This window comes from Anolis sagrei, chromosome 8 (assembly GCF_037176765.1).
Source record: "Anolis sagrei isolate rAnoSag1 chromosome 8, rAnoSag1.mat, whole genome shotgun sequence".
Taxonomy (NCBI): domain Eukaryota; kingdom Metazoa; phylum Chordata; class Lepidosauria; order Squamata; family Dactyloidae; genus Anolis; species Anolis sagrei.
In genome coordinates, this window is record NC_090028.1 from 28,220,888 (window position 1) to 28,248,394 (window position 27,507).

General features: G+C 46.3%; 1 protein-coding gene across 1 annotated transcript; it reads left to right on the forward strand.

The window, feature by feature from the left end:
• On the forward strand, positions 1–27,507 carry TUBB3 (tubulin beta 3 class III). Its single transcript, XM_067471171.1, has 6 exons — positions 1–927; positions 9,502–9,610; positions 14,326–14,504; positions 23,761–23,869; positions 24,027–24,137; positions 25,083–27,507. Exons 1-6 carry the CDS (start codon positions 16–18, stop codon positions 26,156–26,158), a joined length of 2,496 nt encoding a protein of 831 aa, XP_067327272.1. The 5' UTR covers positions 1–15; the 3' UTR covers positions 26,159–27,507.

Sequence of the window (27,507 nt, forward strand, 5' to 3'; positions counted from 1 at the left end):
CGTATTGTCCAGAAGATGGACACTATCTTCAATGCCACGCTGGCTAGCAACCTGTCTGTCAATGGGACTGAGGGAGGCAACTGCTCCTCCGAGATGCCATTGGTGATCCCCCATGAGGTCTACCTCATCCTGGGTGCCATCAGCTTTGTGGAGAACCTGCTGGTGGTGGCCGCCATCGCAAAGAACCATAACTTGCACTCCCCGATGTACTACTTCATCTGCTGCCTAGCCATGTCGGACATGTTGGTGAGCATCAGCAATGTGGTGGAGACCTTCTTCATTCTGCTCAACGACCATGGCCTGCTGCAGCTGGGACAGTCCACCATGCATCATATGGACAGCATCATGGACATGCTGATCTGCAGTTCCCTCCTCTCCTCGCTGTCCTTCCTCAGTGTCATCGCCATCGACCGCTACATCACCATCTTCTACGCCTTGCGCTACCACAACATCATGACCTTCCAGAGAGCGCAGGCCCTCATACTGACCATTTGGGCGATCTGCTTCGTGGTCAGTATAGTCTTCATCCTCAATGACAGCTCAGAAGTCATTATCTGCCTGGTGGTTTTCTTCGTTGCTGTAGTCAGCCTCATCCTGGCGCTCTACTCCCACATGTTCATCCTGGCCCGCCATCATGCACGGCACATCTCCAGCATTCCCCAGAAGAAGAGCTCCCCGCAGCTGTCCAGCATGAAAGGGGCCATCACTCTCACCATCCTCTTAGGGGTCTTCCTGATCTGCTGGGGACCCTTCTTCCTCCACCTGACCCTCATCGTCATCTGCCCTATCCGGTGTGCCTGCTACTTCAACTACTTCAGCCTCTACCTCATCCTCATCATCTGCAACTCAGTGGTGGACCCTGTCATCTACGCCTTCCGTAGCCAGGAGCTGAAGAAGACTTTGAAGGACATGCTGTTCTTAATATGGTAGAAGGAGGGAGAGGAGAAAGGCGAGGAAGAAAAGAAGGAAGGGAGAGGAGAAAGGAAAAGAAGGGAATGAATGAAAGAAGGAAGGAAGGAAGGTAAGGAAAGGAGAGGGAGGGTGAGTGGGAGGGAAAGAGGGAGACTGAGGAGAAAGGGAAGAAAAGTAAGGAAGGGAGAGGAGAAGGGAGAGGGAGGGAAGGAGGGAGGGTGAGAAGAGGAGAAAGGTGAGAAAGAAAAGAAGGCAGGAAGGAAGAGGAGAAAGGAAAGGAAGGGAAGGAAGGAAGGATGCATGGAAGGATGTATGGAAGGATGCATGGAAGGATGCATGGAAGGATGCATGGAAAGAAAGGAAAGGAAAGTGTGGGAGGGAGGGTGAGGAGAGAAGGAGAGAAAGGGGAGGAAGAGAAGAAGGAAGGAAGAGGAGAAAGGAAAGGATGGATGGATGAGATTAAAGGAAAGGGAGGGAGAGGAAGGAGGGTGGAAAGAAGGAGAAGGGAAGGACGGGAAAGAGAAAGAAAGCAAAGGAAGGTATAATGAAAGTATAATGAAAGAGAGAAACAGAGAGTGAGAGAAAGGAAAGGAAGGAAGAATTAAATATTGGAAAGGAGATCCCATTGAGGAGGATTAGGCCAGCTTGTTCTGTGCTGCTCCAGAGACTAGGACACAATGGAGCCGTGGATTCAAGTGGCACCTAAACATTGATGGCTCTCTATGAAAGCTGGACCTTCTGCCCTCCCTTAGAGGAACCCGAGGCACACAAACTGTCTAGCGAGTGGAAGTTCAGGTGAGGATATAGAGAGACAGGTGGACAAAGATGGTGGAGAAACCTCAAGCTTCCTGGCTAGTATTCTTTTCCTCCTGCAATGCCGTGCTCCAGGGCTCCTTGGCACAAAACAACTCCTGATAGCATTTTTGGCTCCACCTAAAAACCGATCCCAACCTTTCCCTGAGTTCCCCTTTGCTTCTCTTTGCCATTGGGAAAGCAGGGAAGGTGGAATGAAGCTAAGACTCCTGCTCCCTCCAAGACCTTCTCCTTCTCAGTCCCCAAACTTCTAGGAAACTTCAAGATTGAGCTTTGCATCTCATTGTTTCCCATGTGCTGATCTTCCAAGTGTTTGGACTTCCGTTCCCAAAATCCCCAATCATTGGCTAACACAGCAGTGGCTTCTGGGAGCTGAAGTCCAAAACGCCTGGAGGGAAAGCCGAAGTTGGCCCATGCCTGGTGTAGATGCACCCAAAGAGATCCAGCCAGAAAACAGACTAAAACCCATGCTCCTTCGTGCCTCCTTGCCTTTTGTGTTCCTCTGAATTTGGATTTATGTCGCATCCAGAACTCTATTTTTCAATACTGTTTTTGGAGAAGGAGATATTTTTCCTGGGATTGCGTACTGGGTCGCACCACGTATGGTATACACAGAAGAGACATTTTGTCATTGCAAGCTTTCAACCAATTGGACAAAAGGACAATGGTGGTCATCTGAATCTAATTTCCAATCCTTCCTTATTGACAAAGAGTTCTTCAAAGGGAAAACAAGTTGTTGTGGCTATCATTATTTTGGCTCTATGGGTTGCTTAAGAAGGAAATGGAGCAAGGACTGATGATGCGACCCAGTTGCCTTGAATTTGAGTGTGTAAATATGATGATGATGATGATGATGATAATGCATATGTATGTATCAAAGGATCTTCTGTATAGTAATAATAATAAAGCTGAATTTTGTGGAAAGTGTATATGAATGTGAGCTCTGTGTAGTTTGTGTAGTCTTAACTGCTCCGAGTCGCCTCTGGGTTGAGAGGGGCAATATAGTAAATAAATATAGTAAGTAAATAAATAATAAATTCCACTCTTCAGAAAGTGTTAGGAATCTGAGCTGTTAGGCTCCAAAATAATCCGCACTTGGGGTGATTAATAGAATCAAAGAGTTGGAAGAGACCTCATGGGCCATCCAGTCCAACCCCCTGCCAAGAAGCAGGGATATTGCATTCAAATCACCCCTGACAGATGGCCATCCAGCCTCTGTTTAAAAGCTTCCAAGAAGAAGCCTCCACCACACTACGGGGTAGAGAGTTCCACTGCTGAACGGCTCTCACAGTCAGGAAGTTCTTCCTCATGTTCAGATGGAATCTCCTTTCTTGTAGTTTGAAGCCATTGTTCCGTGTCCTAGTCTCCAGGGAAGCAGAAAACAAGCTTGCTCCCTCCTCCCTGTGGCTTCCTCTCACATATTTATACATGGCTATCATATCTCCTCTCAGCCTTCTCTTCTTCAGGCTAAACATGCCCAGCTCCTTAAGACACTCCTCATAGGGCTTGTTCTCAAGACCCTTGATCATTTTAGTCGCCCTCCTCTGGACACATTCCAGCTTGTCAATATCTCTCTTGAATTGTGGTGCCCAGAATTGGACACAATATTCCAGGTGTGGTCTAACCAAAGCAGAATAGAGCATGGGTAGCATGACTTCCCTAGATCTAGATACTATGCTCCTATTGATGCAGGCCAAAATCCCATTGGCTTTTTTTGCTGCCACATCACATTGTTGGCTCATTTTAACTTGTTGTCCACGAGGACTCCCAAAATCTTTTTCACACGTACTGCTCTCGAGCCAGGCATTGTCCCCCATTCTGTATCTTTGCATTTTGTTTTTCCTGCCTAAGTGGAGTATCTTGCATTTGTCCCCGTTGAACTTCATTTTGTTAGTTTTGGCCAATCATCTCTCTAATCTGTCAAGATCGTTTTGAATCCTGCTCCTGTCCTTTAGAGTATTGGCTATCCCTCCCAATTTGGTGTCGTCTGCAAACGTAATGATCCTTCCTTCTAGCCCTTCATCTAAGTCATTAATAAAGATGTTGAACAGGACCGGGCCCAGGACGGAGCCCTGCTGGTAGCACTTCACTTGTCACTTCTTTCCAGGATGAAGAGGAAGCCTTGGGGAAAATCACCCTCTGGGTTCGTCCGCTTAACCAATTACAGATCCACCTCACCGTAGTTTTGCCTTGCCCACATTGGACTAGTTTCCTTGCCAGAAGATCATGGGGGACCTTGTCGAAGGCCTTACTGAAATCCAGGTATGCCACATCCACAGCATTCCCTGCATCTACCCAGCTTATAACTCTATTGAGAAAAGAGATCAGATTAGTCTGGCATGACTTGTTTTTGATAAATCCATGTTGACTATTAGCGATGACCACATTTGTTTCTAAGTGCTTGCAAACCACTTCCTTGACAATCTTTTCCAGAATCTTTCCTCCATAAATATAGCAGAGTGCTAGAAAGCAAACTTGATAATCAGCAGAAAATTACATGTAGTGAGTCAGGATTAGCTTCCATTCAACGGGATGGTACAAGATTGCACAGACAAAACTTTAGGTTCAAGCAAAAAGAAATCCATTCTAGATAGAAAAGGGTCTTGGAGCTCACTAGCTTACTAAGTCTCATCTTCTAAGGAAGGTAAAAGGATAACAAGTCAAAAGTATCCAAGCAGCTACATTTTTCCTGGAGAAAGGCAAAATGCGTCCTCCCTGGAAGGGAGACAAAGGCAGAGAGAGTGCAATGGAGAATGATCGCATGACCAAAACCCAGGGCAATTAAAATAAATTGGAAGTTACCTCGTACATCACAGAGGTAAGAAGTTACTCTTCTTACCTCCTCCCTCACAGAGATTCAATTGCTACAGCTTCAAAGGGGGAGGAGATCATGGCAAGCAAGAAGAGTAAAGACAAAAGGGCCCTTCTGGGATAAACATGCATAGGGATGTGTGGGGAGGAATCCCTCTGTTGCAACCCAGAGCAGGAAACTGGACCCTCAGACAACCATCCACCACACTTGACTTCAGGAAAACAATCCTTTTTTATTGATGAAAGATGAATACAAAATAGAGGAAAAATGCAAAGGTAAAAAGTCACAGTAAAAATCAGCAACACGAAATGTCCATAAACAAGATCATAAAACCCACAGCAAAACTGCTGAATCCTGGAACCTGTTAGCAATCCACTAACCGTACTTGGAACAACTAGAAAACCTCCGAGGAACAAGGCCACTTGAATCAGGAGACCTGCAAAAGCTTGCACATGAATCTGGAACAATGCCTGGTCTGAAGCTGCATTCAGGCCAGGCATACTTAAGGCCGAGAAATCTATTGCGAGATACGCCTGACGTTTTTGTTTGCATTTCTCTCAATCTGGTTGACCTACGTAAACTTTGTGCTTCTCCCCGGCTCTGCCAAATCTGCCCCCGCCTATCCTTATTAGGCAGACCAGGTGTCAGATTCTCTGGAGAACTAAGGCTGGGAGGAAAAGGGAGTGAAACTTCTCCGCTTGGCTTGGAATGCATGTTCTCATGGGAATTTTGACTTTCACTTTCCAAGGCTGTAGGATTTTCACTACTCGAACCATCATCATCTAAATTGGCCTCAGAATTCACATTGACATCTACATTGGCATCAGGGAATACAATCAGAGAATCAGGTTCAGGTTCACACACAGGCTGAACCCCAACACCCTCACTCTAATCCTATTTCTATTCTAGGTACTCATTGAGGACTGGAGACTTGATGACACACGAGACTTGTGCAGTCCAGGGATGAAAACCAACAGAAGGAGAGTGGATGTGTCTTCACTTGCCTTTTCATTCTAAATCCTTCCATCCATCCATCCTCTCCTTCCTTTTTTCCTTCTTTTCATCCATCCATCCATCCTCCCCTTCCTCAATCTCATGCACATAATTTCTAATTTATTTATTTATTTAATTTAGTTCTGCCCCATCTTTCTCTGGACATAAGGACCCAGCCCATGGCTATGCTTCCAGATCAGGCATGGGCAAACTTGGGCCCTCCAGGTGTTTTGGACTTCAATTCCCACAATTCCTAGCAGCCTACTACAGCTCCCAGAAGCCCCCAGCCTGCATTCGCAGGCTGGGGGCTTCTGGGAGCTGTAATAGGCTGCTAGGAATTGTGGGAATTGAAGTCCAAAACACCTGGAGGGCACAAGTTTGCCCATGCCTGATCTAGATATATTTGTATTTAGGGCTGGATTTTTTTGATGCATGCATTCCATCTTTTATCCAGTATTTATTGCCTCCCTTCTGCTCATTATTCCCATCCATTGTTGAGAACTGTCTTTTCTGGATCTGTGATATCATTCCAGTCGTGTATGTATGCATTGTGCACATATACCTGAAACCTTTCATTTTCCTTGATTCGTGTTTGGGCAATGCTGCGTTTGGTGGTCCCTCTGTAGACTTGTCCACAGCTGCATGGTATACGGTAGACTCCTGCAGAGGTGAGAGGATCCCTCTTGTCCTTTGCAGAACGTAGCATTTGTTGGATTTTCTTGGTGGGTTTGTAGATTGTTTGTATGTTGTGTTTCCTCATCAGCTTCCCTATGCGGTCAGTGGTTCCCTTGATGTATAGCAGGAACACTTTTCCTCTGGGTGGATCTTCATCTTTACTCTCGTGGCTTGTTCTTGGTCTTGCAGCTCTTCTGATGTCTGAATACATAGGGACCACCAAACGCAGCGATGCCCAAACACGAATCAAGGAACATGAAAGGCAGTGCAGACTACTTCAACCAGAGAAGTCAGCCATAGCAGAGCACCTGATGAACCAGCCTGGACACAGCATATTATTTGGGAACACAGAAATGCTGGACCACACCAACAACCACCATGTCAGACTACACAGAGAAGCCATTGAAATCCACAAGCATGTGGACAATTTCAACAGAAAGGAAGAGACCATGAAAATGAACAAAATCTGGCTACCAGTATTAAAAAAACTCTAAAATTACAACAGCAAAACAGCAGAGAGGAAACAACCAGGCACATCTTAACACCTCTCAACAAAAGATTTTCCCAGGCTCAGCCAGGCTTTCAAATGCTAATGAAGGTGGTCAGTTGAACCATTCACACCTAGCTCCAGCAGGGAAGAGCTCTTTGCCCCACCCCAGCCATTCCACAGATATATAAACCCATTTTTCCTACTTCCAACAGACCTCACACCTCTGAGGATGCTTGCCATAGATGCAGGCGAAACGTCAGGAGAAATGCCTCTAGAACATGGCCCTATAGCCCGAAAAAACCCACAAGAATCTAGTGATTCCAGCCATGAAAGCCTTCGACAATACAATAGTACTATTTTTTGAGAATTCTCATTGGCTCTGAAGGCCCAGCGCCACCTGCTGGAAAGGGAAGGACCATTGCCTTGGTGATTTCCAAGGTCCTGCATTCAACTCCTGATATCTCCAAATAAGAATAGGCTCATCTTAGGACAGTGTTTCTCAACCTTCCTAATGCCACAACCCCTTAATACAGTTCTTCATGTTGTGGGGACCCCCAACCATTTTTTTCCATTGCTACTTCATAACTGTAATTTTGCTACTGTTAGGAATCGTAATATAAATACCTGATATGCAGGATGTATTTTCATTCACTGGACTAAAATTGGCACACATACACCATACACCCACATTTCAATACTAGTGGGGTTGGGGGAGCATTGATTTTGTCATTTGGGAGTTGTCACCTGCTCTCTGATTGCAGGTGAACTATAAATCCCAGCAACTACAACTCCCAAATGTCAAGGTCTATTTTTGCCAAACACCACCAGTGATCAAGTGAAAGGCAATCCTCAAACTCTTGATGATCTTTGCTTGAGCCGCTCCCCCTTTGCGGGATTTCTAGGCTCCTTCCATCTCATTCCTTGCCAAAAAGAAAAGGCAAGGTTTTGGCCAGACAGGCTCCCAAGAGGCATGACTGCGCAGCCACATTCGGGAAGCCAGCATGAGATCAGAGTGTTTTTCCATTCCTGATGAGCCCAATCCTTCTGGCTTCTCAGAATGAGAGAAAAGGACCCATTGCTAAGGAAAAGGCTCTCTTTCTTTGTATGTATGAGGCATGGGCCAACTTCGGCCCTCCAGGTGTATTGGACTCCAACTCCCACAATTCCTAACAGCCGGTAGGCTGTTAGGAATTGTGGGAGTTGAAGTCCAATACACCTTGAGGGCCGAAGTTGGCCCATGTCTGGATTCGAACCCAGGTCTCAAAGATCTGCAATCAGTCCTGGTTTGTTTGCATACTGCAAGTTGCTTCTGGTGTGAGAGAATCGGCCATCTATGAAGACATTGCTCAAAGGACTTCCGGGACATTGATGCACATCAAAATACTCGGGAGTCACTCTGACTTACAAGAAGCACTGCTTGACTATCAAGCAAAAAGTGGGCGCTAGAAATAACACCATACGAAAGGTGACTGGCACAACCTGGGGATCACAACCAGACACAGTGAAGGCATCTGCCCTTGCGCTTTGCTACTCTGCTGCTGATTACGCATACTTACTTACTTACTTAGGTGATCCCTCGTAGTCCGAGGAAGATGGTTCTCCAAGTGTAGTGTCCCAGCAGTGAGTCCGTAGGTGACTGTAGAGCTCTTTTCTTGATCTGCATCTTCTCCCACAGTGAGGGCATTTGTTATCAGGTGGAAGGTGGTCCCGGTTGGGGTTGGGGTTGGGGCTGGCTTGACGCGCCTTCCTCTTGGCTATTTGATCCTATATGCATTGTTAGCTGCTCTGAGTATCCTCTAAAAGAGGAAAGCACGGCAACAACAACAACAACAGAACAGAACATTTGTATTTTGGTCAATGGCCTGCATTAAGAGAGCCAGTTGAACATGAGTGAAACGTACATTTGGGCATTAAGATACAACTTTTGAAATATAAGTTTAAAAAACAGTGCAAAGTACAATAATTAAAACGCAATTAAAAGCTTGCATATTTAAATAACAATGTTAGCAATGATAAAAGCGAAGGTAAAATAATAAAACCTTTTGAGACTGCACCAACAAGCTATTGCTGATGAACAAATGCTTGCCACAGGACGACAACAAGAACAACAACAACAGCCCAGCATTCAACCCTGGCTTCAATTTGGTTTCAATGTAGGGCTTCCTTGGCCAAGTGGCGATTTGAACCCAGGTCTCCTAGTTCCATGTTTAATCCTGTCTTAGAGTGAAGGTTTTAAGTTGTATTTTTACACATTGTTAGCTGATTTGGGATGGTGATTATAACAATGATAATATAATAACAACAGACCGGCACTAAACCCTGGCTTCAAGTTGACTCCAATGCATGGAGACACTCTGCAAGAGCCAAATAAGGATTCGAACCCAGGCTTCCTAGATAAAAGTAAAGGTTTTCCCCTGACATTAAGTCCAGTCATTGGTGCTCATCTCCATTTCTAAGCCAAAGAGTCGGCATTGTCCGTAGACACCTCCTAAATCATGTGGCCACTCGCATGACTGCACGGAGCGCCGTTACATTCCTGCCGGAGCGGTACCTATCGATGTACTCATATTTGCATGTTTTCAAACTGCTAGGTTGGCAGAAGCTGGGGCTAACAGCAGGAGCTCACCCCACTCTTTGGATTTGAACTGCCAACCTTTTGGTCAGCAAGTTCAGCAACTCAGCAGTTTAATCCACTGTGCCATCGGGAACTCCCAGGCCTCCTAGTTCCATGTTATTTTAGTGTTGGCAAGTTTTACATCGTACATTGCATTTTTAGGATTGTTAGCTGTTTTGGGTCTCATTTAAGAGAGGAAAAAATGATGATGATGATTATGATGATGATGATGATGATGATGATGATGACGACAACAATGCTCCAACACTAAACCCCGGCTTCAGGTTGACTCCAATGGAGGGTGAGCCTTTCCAAGAGCCAGGCTTCTTCTTTGAGGGGATCTGCCATGCCTTTCCCAGGAGAAGGGCTTCCATGGATTTGAATGCAGTGCTCAAGCCAATGGACCACTGTCTTTATTATTTCGGAGAGGGATAGAAGAACGGGATTGAAGCCCTGTGATGCCAAACAGCCTTGCAAAATATTATGATCTCGCTTTCTAGGGAGGAGGGGATGGATCCAGGCATTGGCCCCGTTCTGCCATTCATGCAAGTGGAGGAAAAAGGAGGGAGGGAGGGAAAGAAAGGGATGGGTGTTGCCTTTTGTTCTGGAAGGGAACCGAATACAGCTTCTGCCTTTTCCTTGAAGCAGAAAACTCCCCAGAGATATCAGTTTGAACCCTAGAGATCAGGGCTTAAGTCGGGCTCTCTCAGCTTCGGAGGGAAGCCAAGGCAAAGCTTTGGTTGTTTATATGTTCAGTTGCTTCCAACTCTTCATGACCTCATGGACCAACTCAGACCAGAGCTCCCTGTAGCCATGGCCACCCCCACTTCCATCCATCCACCTTGCCCTTGGTCAGCCCCTCTTCCTTTTTCATAGACTCATAGAATCCTTGAGTTGGAAAAGACCTGGTGGGTCATCCAGCCCAACCCCATTCTCCTGGTGGGTCATCCAGCCCAACCCCATTCTGCCAAGAAGAGGAAAATCACATTCAAAGTACCCCTGAAAGATAGCCATCCAGCCTTTGCTTAAAAGCCCCCAAAGAAGGAGCCTCCACCACACTCCAGGGCAGAGAGTTCCACTGCTGAACAATAGGCATGGTTAGGTTCGGTTGGAATCTTCAGAATAAATTCGTAAAGATTTGCTTTTTGGAGCGATTTTGAAGTTTTAAGAAAACCAGAAGTCCCTTTGCCCTTCCGAAGCTTTTTCTGCCATTTTTGTTATAAAGCAGTAAATTTATTTATTTATTATTTATTTACAGTATTTGTATACCACTTTTCTCACCCCGAGGGGGACTCAAAGCGGTAAGTGAGTCGGAAATGATTCAGCTTTTTCCCGCTTCTGGTCTCAAGCCTAGGAAGCGTTTTAAACCAGACTGGATGGATTTCCTCCCTTTGCTCCCCGTCCCTGCTTCTGGAGTAAAACAACTACTTTCAAAGTAAAGACCACCCAATGAAACAGGAAATAACATTTTCAAACCATTAAGGAAGGATTCGGAAGTCTCAGAAGTTTCAAAACGTTTTGAACATTTTTTTCTGTGAAAATCGAAATTGACTTCCGAATTGAACCACCAGCGCCCCCTACATCCGAAACAGGTTTTGAACATTTTTTTTTATCAAACAAGCCTACTGAAGAGCTCTCACAGTCCGAAAATTCTTCCTCATGATCAGTTGGAATCTCCTTTCCTGTAGTTTGAAGGCATTGTAACATATCCCAGTCTCCAGGGCAGAAGAAAACAAGCTTGCACTCTCCGCCCTATGACTTCCCCTCACATATTTATCCATTGCCCTCATCGTCACCTCTCACCTTCTCTTCTGCAGGCTAAACATGCCCAGCTCTTTAAGCCGCTCCTCATAGGGCTTGTTCTCCAGACCCTTGATCATTTGCGTTGCCCTCTTTCTCTGGACACATTCCAGCTTAGAGTCAACATCTCCCTTCAATTGTGGTGCCCAGAATGGGACACAGTGTGATTCCAGGTGTGGTATGACCAACAACAAAATAGAAAAGAGGGGTACATGACTCCCCTGGATCTAGACACTACACTCCTATGAATGCAGGCCAAAATCCCATTTTCTTTTCCTTCCATTTCCCCCAGCATTGTTATCTTCTCTAAGCTTTCCTGTCTTCTCATGATGTGGCCAAAGTACATAAACTTTGCCTCTCATATCCTTCCCTCCGGTGAGCAGCCGGGCTTTATTTCCTAGAGGATGGACTGGTTGGATCTTCTCGCAGTCCAAGGCACTCTCAGGATTTTCCTCCAACACCACAGTTCAAAAGCGTCTCTCTTCCTTCGCTCAGCCTTCCTTATGGTCCAGCTCTCACATCCATAGGTCACTATGGGGAATACCATTGCTTTAACTATGCAGACTTTCATTGCCAGTGTGATGTCTCTACTCTCCATTCTTTTATCGAGATTGGTCATTGCTCTCCTCCCAAGAAGGAAACATCTTCTGATTTCCTGGCCGCAGTCTGCATCTGCAGTCATCTTCCTGCCTAGAAATACAAACCCTGTCACTGCCTCCATGTTTTCTCCCTCTATTTGCCAGTTACCAATCAGTCTGGTTGCTGTCATCTTGGGGGTTTTTTTGTGTTTCACTGCAACCCAGCTTTTGCACTTTCTCCTTTCACCTTTCACTTGTCCTCCTTCCAGAAGGAATTGAAGATTTGAATGTTTGGACAAGCCTTTGAGAATGTCTAGCCCCAATGGTCTGCAATTAATGATAGAGCACTGCACTTTCGTCCCATGCCCTAGTCCACGAGCTACAACCTGCACTATCCTATTCCCCCATTCCTGGTTATGGTTGGCCATGTTTTGCAACTGTTCTCACCATAGGTTATAAGGCGCTGTTTTGAGTTTAAATCATTGTTTAATCTTACAAGTGGTTTTTTTCTTTTACTGTATTGTGTGTTTATTTTATGCGTTGTTCCAGGCATATTGTTCCACATGTAAGCCACCCCAAGTCCCTTCAGGGAGATGGAGGTGGGATATAATGGTGCTCCATACAGTCATGACAGCCACATGACCTTGGAGGTGTCTACGGACAACGCCAGCTCTTCAGCTGAGAAATGGAGATGAGCACCAACCCCCAGATTCGGACACGACTAGACTTAATGTCCGGGGGAAACCTTTACCTTTTACTTATTGGTTAGAAGGCTCCTCAGCTCCTCTTCACTTTCAGCCCTCAAAGTGGTATCATCTGCATATCTCAGGTTGTTAATGTTTCATTCAGCAATTTTAAGTCCAGCCTTGAATTCGACAAACCCCGCAGGTTGCATGATGTGTTCTGCATACAAGTTGAATAGGTAGGGTGACAATAGACATCCCTGTCATACTCCTTTCCCAATCTTGAACCAGTCTGTTGTTCTGTGGTCTGTTCTTCCTCTTGCTACTTGGTAATTATACAGATTCCTCAGTTGACAGCCAAGGTTCCTATGTTTTGTGTATATTGTTTTAAATGCTTTGATGTTTTATATTTTACTGTTATGTTGTTTATTTGATTGCAATTTGTATTGTTATATTGTAATTTTTGTTCGGGCTTGGCCCCATGTAAGCTGCTTCGAGTCCCCTTTGGGAGATAGTGGCGGGGTACAAATAAAGTTTATTATTATTATTATTATTATTATTATTAAACAAGATCACTATGCTGGTTGTTGTATTGGTCACATGTAGGACACTTCCCAAGAGTCTTGGACTGTGTGATGTGTCAGTGAATAATGTAGGGTGGCCTTTTGCAGCTGGCAGATGGTAATTTTGTCAGCACCAACTGTGTTTAAGTGCAAGCCAAGGTCTTTAGGCACTGCACCCAATGTACCAAGCACCACTGGGACCACCTTGACTGGCTTGTACCAGAATCTTTGCAGTTCAAGCTTTAAATCCTCATATCGTGTCAGCTTTCCCAGTTGCTCCAATCCTGCTGTTGCCTGGGATTGCAATATCAATGATCCATACTTGGTTTTTTAAATATTAATATTATTTCATTATATTATTATTATCATATTTTGAAAGAATCCACATTAATCATTATGTGACCTCTCTTTCTTTTTCTTTTCACTTTCATGGTAAACAGACCAGGAGTGTTGTCCTTGGCTATTGATTCCTATAAAGGGGAGGTGGGCTCTCCTGTCAATCAGGGGAAGCCTCGCCCCTTCCTGCCCCTCCCAAAGCCCCCTCTCCCCCCTCCCCCCAATGCCAAGGGTCAGTTTCTTCTTTCTCCAACCCTTTTGTCCCTGCCATCAGGACAAAAGGAAGGAAGGACAGGAAGAAGATCTGGGGACCCCTCCCACTTCCCCCTCCCCAAAAAGGAAAAAAAGGGGAGGGGGAGATCCTAATGCTGGGAACAAAGGAGAGGCGGAAAGGAGGAAGGGAGGGGTCTCTCTGTATGTCATACCTCCCCCCCCCCCTTTTTCCCTTTCACTCTGCCTTTCTGTAGCTGGGGAAAGGACCAGCCTTTTGTTCCATGGGGCTTCAGACTTGCTTTGAATTATTATCCCATTATTACATTTATATACATATACATATACATATACATACACATACATATATATATTGTTTTATGCTTTTTATGTTACTGTATTGTAATGCACTTCTGGCCTCATGTAAGCTGCCCCAAGTCCCCTTTAGGGAGATGGTGGTGGGATATAAATAAAGTTTATTATTATTATTATTATTATTATTATTATTATATGCACACATACACGTGTGTGTATGTATCCATATAGGCAGTATGGATATATATATATCCATATAGGCAGTCCCCAAGTTATGAGCAAGATGAGTTCTGTAGCTTTGTTCTTAAGTCGAATCTGTTCGTAAGTCGGGACAAGCCCCCTTTAAAGTGCAACAGTGAGCCCATGCCTGCCTTAAAAGGATGCTCTTCTGTGGCTACAGCTGCTGCAGTGGTCCTGATGCTGCAGGGATGCTGCAGTCTTTTTCTTCTCTCCTCCTCCCTGCAGCAGCGGCGGCCCCTGATTGGCTAAGGCGCGCCGGTGACGTCACCGCCTGGACCGCCGGCCGCTCATAAAACCCGCCGCCGACGCCCAGACGCCTCTGCCGCCGACGCTGCCGCTTCCGAAGCTTTTCCGCCCGAGGGAAAAAGAGAAAAAACACCCACTCACCCACGCACACACCCCGCGAAGACATCATGAGGGAGATCGTCCACATCCAGGCGGGCCAGTGCGGCAACCAGATAGGAGCCAAGGTAGCCAAACAGACTTCCCTTAAAAGAGAGAGCAAGGGTTGCATGTTTTGTTTACTTCTTTGCAGAGGGGTGCTTTTGTTTTTTTGTTGGAAACTATATTTATATATTATATATCTGTGGAATGACGTTCAGGGTGGGAGAAAGAACTCTTGTCTGCTTGAGGCCGGTGTGAATGTTGCAATTAATCACCTTGATTGGCATTGAATAGCTTTGCAGCTTCAAAGTCTGGCTGCTTCCTGCCTGCAGGGAATCCTTTGTTGGGGGGGGGGGGGGGAGGGTGATCAGCTGGACCTGATTGTTGCCTGTCAGGAATTCTGCTGTTTTCAGAGTGTACCTCTTTGTTTACTGTTCTGAATTTAGAATTGTTTTTTTTTAAATAATAATAATAATAATAATAATAATACTGGTAGCCACTGATTATGTTCATTTTTATTTTATTTTATATTTATTTGTTGTAATGCACTCCTTTATTTTATTTTTTATTTGTTGTAATGCACTTCTGGGCTTGTCCTCATGTAAAGTGCCCCAAGTCCCCTTTGTGTAGATGGTGGCAGGTTATAAATTATTATTTTTATTATTATTATTATTATTATTATTATTATTATTATTATGGTTTCCCCTTTTCTGTTGAAATTGTCCACATGCTTATAATATTGCAATGGCTTCCTTGTGTCGTCTGACATGGTACTTGTTAACAATTGTCAGGCAGCTAACAAAGGATTCCCCCAAGCAGGAAGCAGCCAGGCTTCAAAGCTGCAAGGCTTTTCAGTGCTAATTTAGCTTACCAATTGCAACATTAACACTTGCCTTCTGCAGGCAAGAGTTGGGTTGCTGTAGGTTTTCAGGGCCAGTTAATCATCTCCCAACAAAGGATTCCCCTATGCAGGAAGCAGCCAGGCTTTGAAGCTGCAAGGGCATTCAGTGCTAATCAAGCTTGCCAATTGCAACATTCATCCTTGCCTCCAGCTGACAAGAGTTAGGTTGCTGTGAGTTTTTCAGGGCCAGTTAATCACCTCCTAACAAGGATTCTCCCATACAGGAAGCAGCCAGGCTTCAAAGCTGCAAGGCCATTCAGTGCTCATCCAGCTTGCCAATTGCAACATTCACCCTTGCCTCTAGCAGACAAGAGTTGGGTTGCTGTGAGTTTTTCAGGGCTAGTTAATCACCTCCTAAAAAAAAGATTCCCCCAGGCAGGAAACAGCCAGGCTTTGAAGCTGCAAGGCTCTTCAGTGCTAATCAAGCTTGCCAATTGCAACACTCACACTTGCCTCTAGCAAACAAAGAGTTGGGTTGCTGTGAGTTTTCCGTGCTGTATGGCCATGTTCCAGTAGCATTTTACCCACATCTATGGCAGGCATTCTCAGAGGTTGTGAGGTTTGTTGGAACCACAGATATGTAAACCCCACATGCCTTGTTTCCGCAGACATCAGGGGTGCCTTGTCTCACAAAAGGGACATGATTGCTGAACCAATCTTTGTGTTGTCGAAGGCTTTCATGGCCGGAATCACTGGGTTGCTGTGAGCTTTCTGGGCTGTCTGGCCATGTTTCAGAAGCATTATCTCCTGACGTTTTGCCTGCATCTATGGCAGGCATCCTCGGAGGTTGTGAGATCTGTTGGAAACTAGGAAAGTGGGGTTTATGTATCTGTGGAATGTCCAGGGTGGGAGAAAGAACTCTTTGTCTGTGGGAGGCAGGTGTGAATGTTGCGAGCAGTATTTTAAAAACTCTAAAATCAAAACAGTAAATAAAGAACAACACTTAAAAAAACAGGGGAATTCCAGACAAGAAATAAGGACCAGCTAATCACCTTCCAACAAAGGATTACCCCAGGCAGACAGGCTTTGAAGCTGCAAGGCCATTCAGTGCAATTCAGCTGCAACATTCACACTTGTCTCCAATAGACAAGAGTTCTTTCTCCCACCCGGGACATTATTCCACAGATATATAAACCCCACTTGCCTAGTTTCCAACAGACCATCCAACCTCTCAGGATGCCTGCTATAGATGTGGATGTGGGTGGAACGTCAGAAGAGAATGCTTCTGGAACATGATCAGACAGCCTGAAAAACTCACAGCAACTCAATTATTTCAGCCGGCTTTGCCTAGGCAGCAAATTGGGGGAGTTGGTGGCTTTGGAGGTCATCTAGACTGCCCCAAAGAGCCCTGGGCATCTTGGGATGGGAGAGGAATGGAAGGGGAACTATCTCCTCTGGAGACAAAGAAGGGGAGGGGCCCCGTTCCCTCTTTCTGGCTCCTTCTCCCCTCTTCAGACCCACTCCCCCCACTCTCGTGCCACACCCAGGAAGGGACTGCCCCTCCCAGCATCCAGAACAAAGGGGCCCCTCCTTCCCTCTGGCTCTGACCTTCCCTCCGCCAGCCCTGACCTTGGCTAAGCACTCCCTCCTTCCCTCCTTCCCTCCCTTGGCCTTTTTTTTGGGCTTTATTAGCATTCAATCTGCCCCAATTGTGTTTCCTCCAAGGAAACCCTGGAAGGGGGTCTTTCTTCCCCTCTCTGGGAGTCACAGCAAGCTCATTGTTGGGGTGCGGCCTGGCTGCTTTGTCTGTCTGGCATCCTTGTCTCCCCATTTTGCACCTAGGGAGGCACAAAGCCATTGGTGTTAGTGGAAGGAAGGAGAAGGAGGAGGAGGAGGTGGTAGATGGACCAAAGGAAGGACAGATGGAGGGAAGGAAGGAAGGTTTGGAAGGAAAGTGAGGAAAGGAAGAAGATGGATAGAAGGAGAGGAAGGAGATAGAGGCAGCAGGCAAGGAAGGGAGGAAGGAAACAGAAGAGAGGAAGGAGAGGACGGAGGGAAGGGGAAAGAAGGAAAAGGAAGGAAGGTTTGGGAGGAAAGGAAGGAGAAAATGGATAGGAGAGGGAGATAAAGGCAGCAGGCAAGGAAGGGAGAAAGGAAAAGAAGAGGAAGGAAGGAGAGGAGAGGAAGGAGAGGATGGATGGATGGAGGATGGATGGAAGGGAAAAGAAGGAAAGAAAAGAAAAGAAAAGGGAGGAAAGGAAGGCGAAGATGGAAAGGTGGAGAGAAAGGAGAGAAAGGCGGCAGGCAAGGAAGGAAGAAAGGAAGACAAGAAGAAGGAAACAGAGGAGAGGAAGGAGAATATAGATAGGATGTGAGGAAGGAAATAAAGGCAGCAGGCAAAGAAGGGAGAAAGGAAGAGGAGAGGAAGGATAGGATGGATGGATAGAAGGAAAGAGAAGGAGATAAAAGGAAGATTTGGAAGGAAAGGGAGGAGAAGATGAACAGAAAGAGTGGAAGGAGATAAAGGCAGGCAAGGAGGACAGAAAGGAAGAGAAGAGGAAGGAGAGGAAGGAATGGATGGAAGGAAGGAAAAAGAAGAAAAGGAAAGTTTAGAAGGAAAGGGAGGAGTGGAAGAAGAAGGAGAGGATAGACGGATAGAAGGAAAAGAAGGAGATAAAGGCAGGCAAGAAGGAAGGAAGGAACAAGGGGGGAAGGAAACTGAGGAGAGGATGGATGGAGTGAAGTAAAGGAATGAGGAAGGAATGAGAGGAAAGAAACAGTGGAGAAAAAGGAATGGAGGAGAGAAAGAGTGGATGAATGGAAAGTGAGGAAAGAAGGAGTGAAGGGAATAATTGAAGGAGAGGAAGGAGATAAAGGCAGGGAAGGAAGGAGGAAAGGGGGGAGAGGAAGAAGAGAATGGATGGAAGGAAGGGAAGGAAGGAACAGTGGAGGAAAAGGAATGGAGGAGAGAAAGGGTGAATGAATAGAAAGCGAGGAAAGAAGAAGGAATGAAGGTAAAAATTGAAAGAGAAGAAGGAGAGGAAGGAGATAAAGGCAGAGAAGGAAGAAAGGGGGAAAGGGAGGAGAGGACGAAGAGAATGGAAGGAAGGAAAGGAAGAAAAAGAAAAGTGGGGAGAGAAAGGGTGGATAGATGGAAGGAGTGGAAAGAAGAAAGAGTGAAGGGAAGAATTGAAGGAGAGGAAGGGGATAAAAGTAGAGAGGGAAGGAGGAAAGGGAGGAGAGGAAGAAGAGAATGGATAGAAGGAAGGAAAGGAAGGAAACAGTGGAGAAAAAGGAAAGTGGGGAGTGAAAGGGTGGATAGATGGAAGAAGTGGAAAGAAGAAGGAGTGAAGGGAAGAATTGAAGGAGAGGAAGGAGATAAGGGCAGGGGAGGGAGGGAGGGGGGAGAGGAAGAAGAGAATGGGTTGAAGGAAAGGAAGGAAACAGTGGAGAAAAAAGGAAAGTGGGGAGAGAAATGGTGGATAGATGGAAGGAGTGGAAAGAAGGAGTGAAGGGAAGGAAGAAGAGGAAGGAAAGGGAGGAGGTAGAGGAAAGAGAGGGAAGGAGAGATGGAGGAAGGAGGAGAGATGTGTCTTCTACCTGGACAGAGAAGTTTTGGGGAAGAAGAGGACAAGACAGAACATCCGAGCCCCTTTCCTCTTTCCATCTCAATTGAGATAAAAGGGAAAGATCAATATAATATTGGGCAAAGCCTCTGCCTTCCTCTCTGGCCTGTATCCTCCAAACAAATGCGGGCTGGTGGGTTTGGAGGCCGGAACATCCCCACTGAGATCTGGGCAACTGAGCGCTTTGGCTGCCCAGTGCCAAACTTGGAGGTCATTGCAAAAAGCAGCAATATTGTGCAATGGATGGAAATACAATTGGAAAAAAGCAAGGGGCTTCCTTCCTCTGGCAAACAATGAGCACGCAAGGTGTGGTTGGAGTGGGACACAACGTATGGCTCAGTGGGTGTGTTTGGAAACCCCTTTGGAAAAACAAATAGGGTTTTTTCTCTGCCTGTGTCTCGCAGGCACAAAAGAGAGTCTCCCTAATCTGCCCAGTTTCGTGGCTCGTCTTTGCCCTTTCCTGAACCTGGACATCTGTGCTTGCTTTGCATTCAAAATCAGGCTGGAAAGGCTGCATGAGGGTAATTACTGGCACTTAAGACCCCCTCCGTAGGCTCGGAATCGAATTAGCCTCCAGGAGCACAGCTGAGCCCCCCATTCCCTGCCTCTTGGGCCCCAAAGGGAGGGCCTGCCCATTGTGTATAAGGAGAGAGATGTATAGGGAGCACCTGCCACTCATCCCGAGCCCGATAATGAGGCTTGGGAGGCGGCCAGGCCCCCTCTTGCCTTCCTTTCTCTTTGATTTGAGGCTCCTTGCCGCTTTGCATCATTTGCCGGCTTCTCTCTCTTTCAAGGCATGCGCACAGGCTCCGTTGCCACACCTCTGCAGCAAGAAAAGGGCCAAGGGCTCCAAAGAAGCATTTCTTTCTCCGCAATTGCAAATCTGGCCTTGCACGATTGGAAAGGATCCATTTCGGCCTTTGACAGCTCCGTCGGCTTCAATGCCAAGCCCGGCTGGAACTTGAGCAACTGAGGCAAAGAAATAGGGCAACGCCTCCACAGGCCTCTTGTCTTTTTCCTCTTGATTGTGATGCACCAGGAGGAGCTGGCACTTAATATATGTGCATGCTAATTGTGTGCCCGTGAATAATTCATTGCAAAAACCATAGGTCCTGAGATTGGCACATTGGACTGATGCAGGATAGAGCTCTGTCTTTGTGTCTCAATCCAAAGCAGGATATAAATAATTATTATAATTAACATTATCGTTGGGAAGCCTCACTTTAATGCTCAACATATGCACATGTAATTATGTGCATCCAACCAATGTGAAACAGAGCTCTGTCTTTGCATCTCAATCTAAAGCAAGATATGTTATTATTATTATTGATATTATTATCAAGAAGCCTTGCTTTAATACTCAATATATTCACATGCTAATTGTGTGTGTTTAAATAATTAATTGCCAAAGCCATAGGTCCTGAACACATTCGACTGGTGCAAGAATTCCGACTTTGCATCTCAGTCGAGAAATAAACGCAAGTAACAACAACAATAACAACAAGAAAAGTCATTGGGAAGCTTGCTTGACATTCCTTACTAGTTGAGGAGAGATTTATGGCAGTGGGGGTCGGGACCCCTGGGGGAGTCGCGAGGAGGTTTCAGAGGGGTCGCCAAAGACCATCAGAAAACACAGTATTTTCTGTTGGTCATGGGGGATTTTGTGTGGGAAGTTTGGCTCAATTCGTTGGTGGGGTTCTTTGATTGTAGGTGAACTACAACTCCAAAATTCAAGGTCAATGCCCACCAAACCCTTCCAGTATTTTCTGTTGGTTATGAGAGTTCTGTGTGCCAAGTTTGGTTCAATTCCATCATTGGTGGAGTTCAGAATGTTCTTTGATTGTAGGTGAACTATAAATCCCAGCAACTACAACTCCCAAATGTCAAGGTCTATTTCCCCCAAACTCCACCAGTGTTCACATTTGGCCATTTTGAGTATTTGTGTCAAGTTTGGTCCAGATCTCTGAGTCCACAGTGCTCTCTGAATACAGGTGAACTACAACTCCAAAACTCAAGGTTAATGCCCACCAAACCCTTTCAGTATTTTCTGTTGTTCATAGGACTTCTGTATGCCAATATTGGTTCCATTGTTGGTGGAGTTCAGAATGCTCTTTGTTTGTAGATGAACTTTAAATCCCAGCAACTACAACTCCCAAATGTTAAGATCTATTTTCTCCAAACTCCACCAGTGTTTGCATTTGGGCATGTGGAGTATTTGTGCCAAGTTTGGTTCAATTCCATTGTTGGGTTATGGTTGGGGGTCACCACAACATGAGGAACTGTATTAAGGGGTTGCGGCATTAAGAAGGCTGAGAAACATTGCTCATAATAATAACGGTGCTCCATGCGGTCATGCTGGCCACATGACCTTGGAGGTGTCTATGGACAACGCTGGCTCTTCGGCTTAGAAATGGAGATGAGCACCACACCCCAGAGTCAGACATGATTGGACTTAATGTCAGGGGACAACCTTTACAACCTTTACATAATAATAATAATTCCTCCAGGCTGGTAGTTCTGCTAATCTGTAGCAAAGAAAAACAAAGTCAGTTGCAAAAACAGCCAGGAAACTTGTGATGCCTCTGATGTTCTTTGGTGAAACGCTGTAAAAAGAACTGCAATTTCCAAAGGCTAAATTGGTTGACCTTTAAGGTTTTTAAGAGCCGCTTTTTGAGACCATTAGCTGCTCTCTGATATCCCCAGGGTCCCTTATCCCCACTTGGGATTTAGAGGGGGAAAGGGAGTGTTGACTTGGGGGAAAGGGCCCCTTTGAGGCAGAACTGCGGTCCCCGGGACAAAGGGCTTTACTTTATCTCTGCCTTGAGATCTGCACTTTCCTTCATCATGCGGTGTCCTATGAATCCCTCCCAGAACTGGGCCAAGGTTAATTGCGGGGAGGACAAGAGAGAAAGAGAAGCATTTCTCCCCTCACTTCCATCATGGCTTTGCTCGAGGCAACATTTGCCCAGATTATTATTAGATATTTATCCTCTTGGTTGTTGTAGGTTTTTTCGGGCTATATGACCATGTTCTGGAGGCATTCTCTCCTGACATTTTGCCTGCATCCTCTGAGGATGCTTGCCATACATGCAGGCAAAACATGCAGGAGAGAATGCCTCTAGAACATGGCCATATAGCCCGAAAAACCTACATGATTCCAGCCATGAAAGCCTTCGACAATTTATCCTCTTGTTTTATGGCCAAAGTATATGGGGTTCTCCAGATGCATTGCTGCACCAGAATACAGCTGAGATTTTGGACCCAGGGCCACTTTTGAGTGCATCCGCATTGTAAAATTAATGCAGTTTGGTACCACTCAATACTATAGAATCCTAGAAGTTGGGCATCGAATCGTTGCCTCTGTAAACAGCCCTGCATTGCCTGAGGGCTGAGAAGGACGGTATATAAATATAGTAAATAAATAAATTGTAGTTTTACTAAGGGTGCATCTACATATTGTCGAAGGCTTTCATGGCCAGAACCACTGGGTTGTTGTAGGTTTTTTCAGGCTATATGGCCATGTTCTAGAGGCATTTTCTCCTGACGTTTCGCCTGCATCTATGGCAAGCATCCTCTATGGCAAGGGACCAATTCCTATAAATCTGGCTCTTTGGCAGAGAAGAACCAAGACCTTGTAAAACTGCCACATAGGAAAACTCAGTCCAAGCCTTCCCAACAGATGGCCATCTAATCTCTGCTTAAAAACCTCCAAAGAAGGAAGGAGACACCAAGGGATTCTCAAGCAGCATATGAACAGCTCTTACTGTCAGGAAGTTCTTCCTAATGTGGAGGTAGAATCCCTTTTCCTGCAATTTGAATCCATGGCTTCATTGTGCCCTAGTCTCTGGAGCAGCAGAAAACAAGCTTGGCCTCTTCTCCTCAATGGGACATACTTTCTGATATGTAAACATGGCCTCTCATGCTCCCTTCCCGGCCCCTGAGCTGCACACGATTCTCTTGCTGCATTGCACACTGGATACCCATGGCTCCTGAATCGTGCGCCAGAGAGCCGTCATGCAAGGTCATGTTCGCCATTTACTCAGAAGATGACTCTGCACAAATCCCTTTGAGCATCTACACTGGAGAATGAATGCAAAACAACTCCCATGATTCGAGGTCTGCTATTTGCAAGCCAGAGAAGTTTCTCTTCAGGTAAACAAGACATCTTGGTTTCAGGACCATGGCCAGGGAAGCACATTCAACTCTCAAGAAGGCAAGCCAAGGGAAAGGCTCCTCCTCTTTCTTTGCACAATCCATGCAAAATCCGTGCTATGTGGCCCTTGGAAACGGCAGCTAGTAAATGCATCTCAAATTTAACTGATCTACAGAGCCTTCCCAAAGAACTCTTGCATTACAAGTTATCAACTTCATCATATCAATCTCTCTCTCTCTCTTTATATATATATATATATATATATATATATATATATATATATATATATCAATATGGCCACCACTCTGGGGAGACACTATAATAATATAAAAAATATATATTAACAGCTCCAAGAGCTAGATACGACTGTAAAATCAAACTGCATTAATTCCACAGTGTAGATCAGGCATGGGCAAACTTTGGCCCTCCAGGTGTTTTGGACTTCAGCTCCCCCAATTCCTAACAACTGGTAGGCTGTTAGGAATGGTGGGAGTTGGAGTCCAAAACACAATTGAGGGCCGAAGTGCCCATGCCTGGTGTAGATGCATCGACAGTTTGGCTTGGGTCTTGCAAATTCAGGACAGTTTGTCCACCTGCGTTCCTCTTTTCTTGCCAAGGCAAACCTGCCACAGAGTTTCCTTTCCATCACACACATGAACATACATTGCATTGATTTATTCTGTCTAATCATTTTCTTTCTATTTGTTTTCCTCTCTCTTTAGTTCTGGGAGGTGATCAGTGACGAACACGGCATAGACCCCAGCGGGAACTATGTGGGCGATTCCGACCTGCAGCTGGAAAGGATCAGCGTCTATTACAATGAGGCCTCTTGTAAGTCCTCCTGGTTGCCTTCCCAAAGGTTGGGATATTAGCCACATTATGGAGACTACCAGCCCTTGGGTCAAGGTCAATTTCTGCAATGGAACCCCTTGGGCTCTTTATGGGATCTTATTGAGCTTAAACTATATTGCCTTCTTTGTCTCTCCAGCACACAAATACGTTCCCCGTGCCATCTTGGTGGACCTGGAACCAGGCACTATGGACAGCGTCCGCTCCGGGGCTTTTGGACATCTCTTCAGACCAGACAACTTTATTTTTGGTATGGCCCCTTGAGCTTTTCCATAGAGCTCCTAAGCTGGCACCTGGTTCTTCCCAAAGCCAATGGTAGACCTTATGATGCACAGGATTTTAACTGCTCCATTTTGAAGGGATTTGGATCTTGGAGTAACTGGAGATATGGGAAACATCTGGATTGGAGGGAGGCCTATAAGGAGAGAGGAGGGAGAATGCTTTAAAGGGAGCATATTAAGATTAATTTTATCATATGTGCCTTCAAGTCATTTCTCACTTAATGGTGACACTCTGTGTGTAGTTCCACCACCCTCTCCATTTGGGATGTCAACTGGGACACCCATCCATAAGCTGGTCCACCACTATCTTCACCTGGGATGGTCAACTGGACAAGTCCATCCAGGAGTTGGCCTGCCACTTTCTGTCCTTGGGTTGGGAAGCTCCATATGTTAGTTCACCCATCCCTTCTCCATCTGGGTTACACAAGTCCATACATGAATTAGCCCGCCACCACTTTCTCCAGCTGTTTTGGGCAAGTGCACAAATGAGTGGGACCAAAACCTTATTAGGTCAACTGGGCAAGTCAATTCATGAGCCCTTCTCCACTTGGGCAAGTGCATAAATGAATGGGCCCACAACTGCGCTTGGTCAGCTGGGCAAGTCCATTCATGAATTGGCCTACCATCTTCTCCATCCGGTTTGGGCAAGTCCCTGTATGAGCTGGCCCATCACCTTCTCCACATGGGTTGGTCAACTGCAAGTCCATGCATGGGTTGGTACATCACTGTCTTCCCCTGGGATGGTCAACGGGGTAAGTCCATTGATGACTTGGCCCTCTACCCTCTCCAACTGAGTTGTGCAAGTGGGCAAGTCCATCAATGAGCTGCCTCACCACCTTCTCTATGGCAAATCCATGGCCTCCAAGGTTGATCATTGACTGAGCCCAAGCGTTCCCATGTCTCTTCCTCTGCAGGGCAAAGCGGGGCTGGCAACAACTGGGCCAAGGGCCACTACACGGAGGGGGCTGAGCTGGTGGACTCTGTCCTGGATGTGGTGCGAAAGGAGTGTGAGAACTGCGACTGCCTGCAGGGTTTCCAGCTGACCCACTCACTGGGGGGTGGCACGGGGTCTGGCATGGGCACCCTCCTGATCAGCAAGGTCCGTGAGGAATACCCTGACCGGATCATGAACACTTTCAGCGTGGTGCCTTCACCCAAGGTCTCCGACACAGTGGTGGAGCCCTACAACGCCACCCTCTCCATCCACCAGCTGGTGGAGAACACAGACGAGACCTACTGCATCGACAATGAAGCCCTCTATGACATCTGCTTCCGGACCCTCAAGCTGGCGACCCCAACCTATGGCGACCTCAACCACCTGGTCTCAGCCACCATGAGTGGCGTCACCACCTCCTTGCGCTTCCCTGGGCAGCTCAATGCTGACCTACGCAAGCTGGCTGTCAACATGGTGCCCTTCCCGCGTCTCCACTTCTTCATGCCAGGCTTCGCGCCACTGACTGCTCGAGGCAGCCAGCAGTACCGCGCTCTGACCGTCCCAGAGCTGACCCAGCAGATGTTCGATGCCAAGAACATGATGGCGGCTTGCGACCCTCGCCATGGACGCTACCTGACAGTGGCTACCGTCTTCCGCGGCCGCATGTCCATGAAGGAGGTGGACGAGCAGATGCTGGCCATCCAGAGCAAGAACAGCAGCTACTTCGTGGAGTGGATCCCCAACAACGTAAAGGTGGCTGTCTGCGACATTCCGCCTCGGGGGCTCAAGATGTCTTCCACCTTCATCGGCAACAGCACCGCCATCCAGGAGCTTTTCAAGCGCATCTCAGAGCAGTTCACAGCCATGTTCAGGCGCAAGGCCTTCCTCCATTGGTACACCGGCGAAGGCATGGATGAGATGGAGTTCACCGAAGCCGAGAGCAACATGAATGACCTGGTCTCCGAATACCAGCAGTACCAGGATGCCACGGCCGAGGAAGAAGGCGAGATGTACGAAGACGACGAGGAGGAGTCCGAGGCCCAGGGGGCCAAGTGATACCCCCTCCGCCGTTAGCGGTGGATGATGGGAGGTGGGGCTCGGCTCCTCCTGGTTGAGACCGCAGCTCCAGCGCCATCCATCTCTCGCTCTTCATTTTGCTGAGTTTCGTAGGCAACCGGCTTCTAGTTGCTTCTGACCCATGGGTTCCCAAACATCAAAGTTCAGTCTCTTCTAAATCATCATCCCCGTCCCCCTCCCTAGATCCGTACAGTGGGGAGGAAGTAAGGATAGGATTGTCACCCGTTTCCAATTAAAAACATGACCGGGTTTTTCATCCAGCCCCAAAAGAGACAGTACTTTGACGCAGTGCATTTGCAACACGAATTTATCCGCAAGTGCATCATCTGAGTGCAAAACAGTAAGTGAACCTTTAGATTCGATACCTGGGCGCATCCCATTAAACAGCCACAGGTTCAAGGGCACAGCCACACTGTTGAATTAATGCTCTTTGGCACCACTTTAACTGCCTTGGTTCAATGCTATGGAATCCACAGCGTTGGAGTTTTACAGGGTCCTTAGCCTTCTTTGCCAAAGAGTGCAGGCGCCTCCTCAAGCTACAGCTCCCAGGATCCCATAGCATTGAACACGGCAGTTGAAGTGGTGCCAAACTGCATTAATTCAACAGTGTAGAGACGGCCCCAAGTCCAAATCTTGGACAGATTATTCTAAAAAGTTGAATTTTCCAGCACTGGGATGCTGATACTTCCAAAAATCTGGGATAAAAAGCAACAAGATGCCTTCGATCATTGCTTGGCTTGTTTCCATATAGCAGAAACCCAGCTCACAAAGGTGGGATCCAGGGATTTGTAGTTTGGTGACACTCCAACCCTCTTTGGCTAAGAAGACTAAATCCCTTGTAAAACTACAACTCTCATGGTTCCATAGGAGGGGGCCACAGTAGTTTAAAGCAGCGTGAAACTGCAGAAATCCGACAACGTTGATGTAAATCCATCCAAATTTGACCTTTCAAACCCATCCGATTCCTAAAGCTCCCGATTCGCATCCCTCCCTTTAACTGAGCCGATAGATCCTTGTACTTTTTGCACCGACTCTTATGTACTCATTTATGCATCGTTTGGTTTCGCAAGGACATCGAACGGGTTTCTTATAATAATAAACCCTCCTGGACATTTCGAAAAAGGACTGGTTTGGATCCACTTTGGTGAAATTATGGGATTTGGCTGTTCTTCGTCCTCATGACAATGCTCCTTCCCTTTCTTGCCACTGTACGCTTGAGCGCATCTGACGACGGACTTTGATAACTTTTGAGGGCCCTGGTTTTCATTTTTTACTGGTCTGTGTCTCTTTTTATGTTTTGGAATATTTAATAAATCTATTGCTGTCCA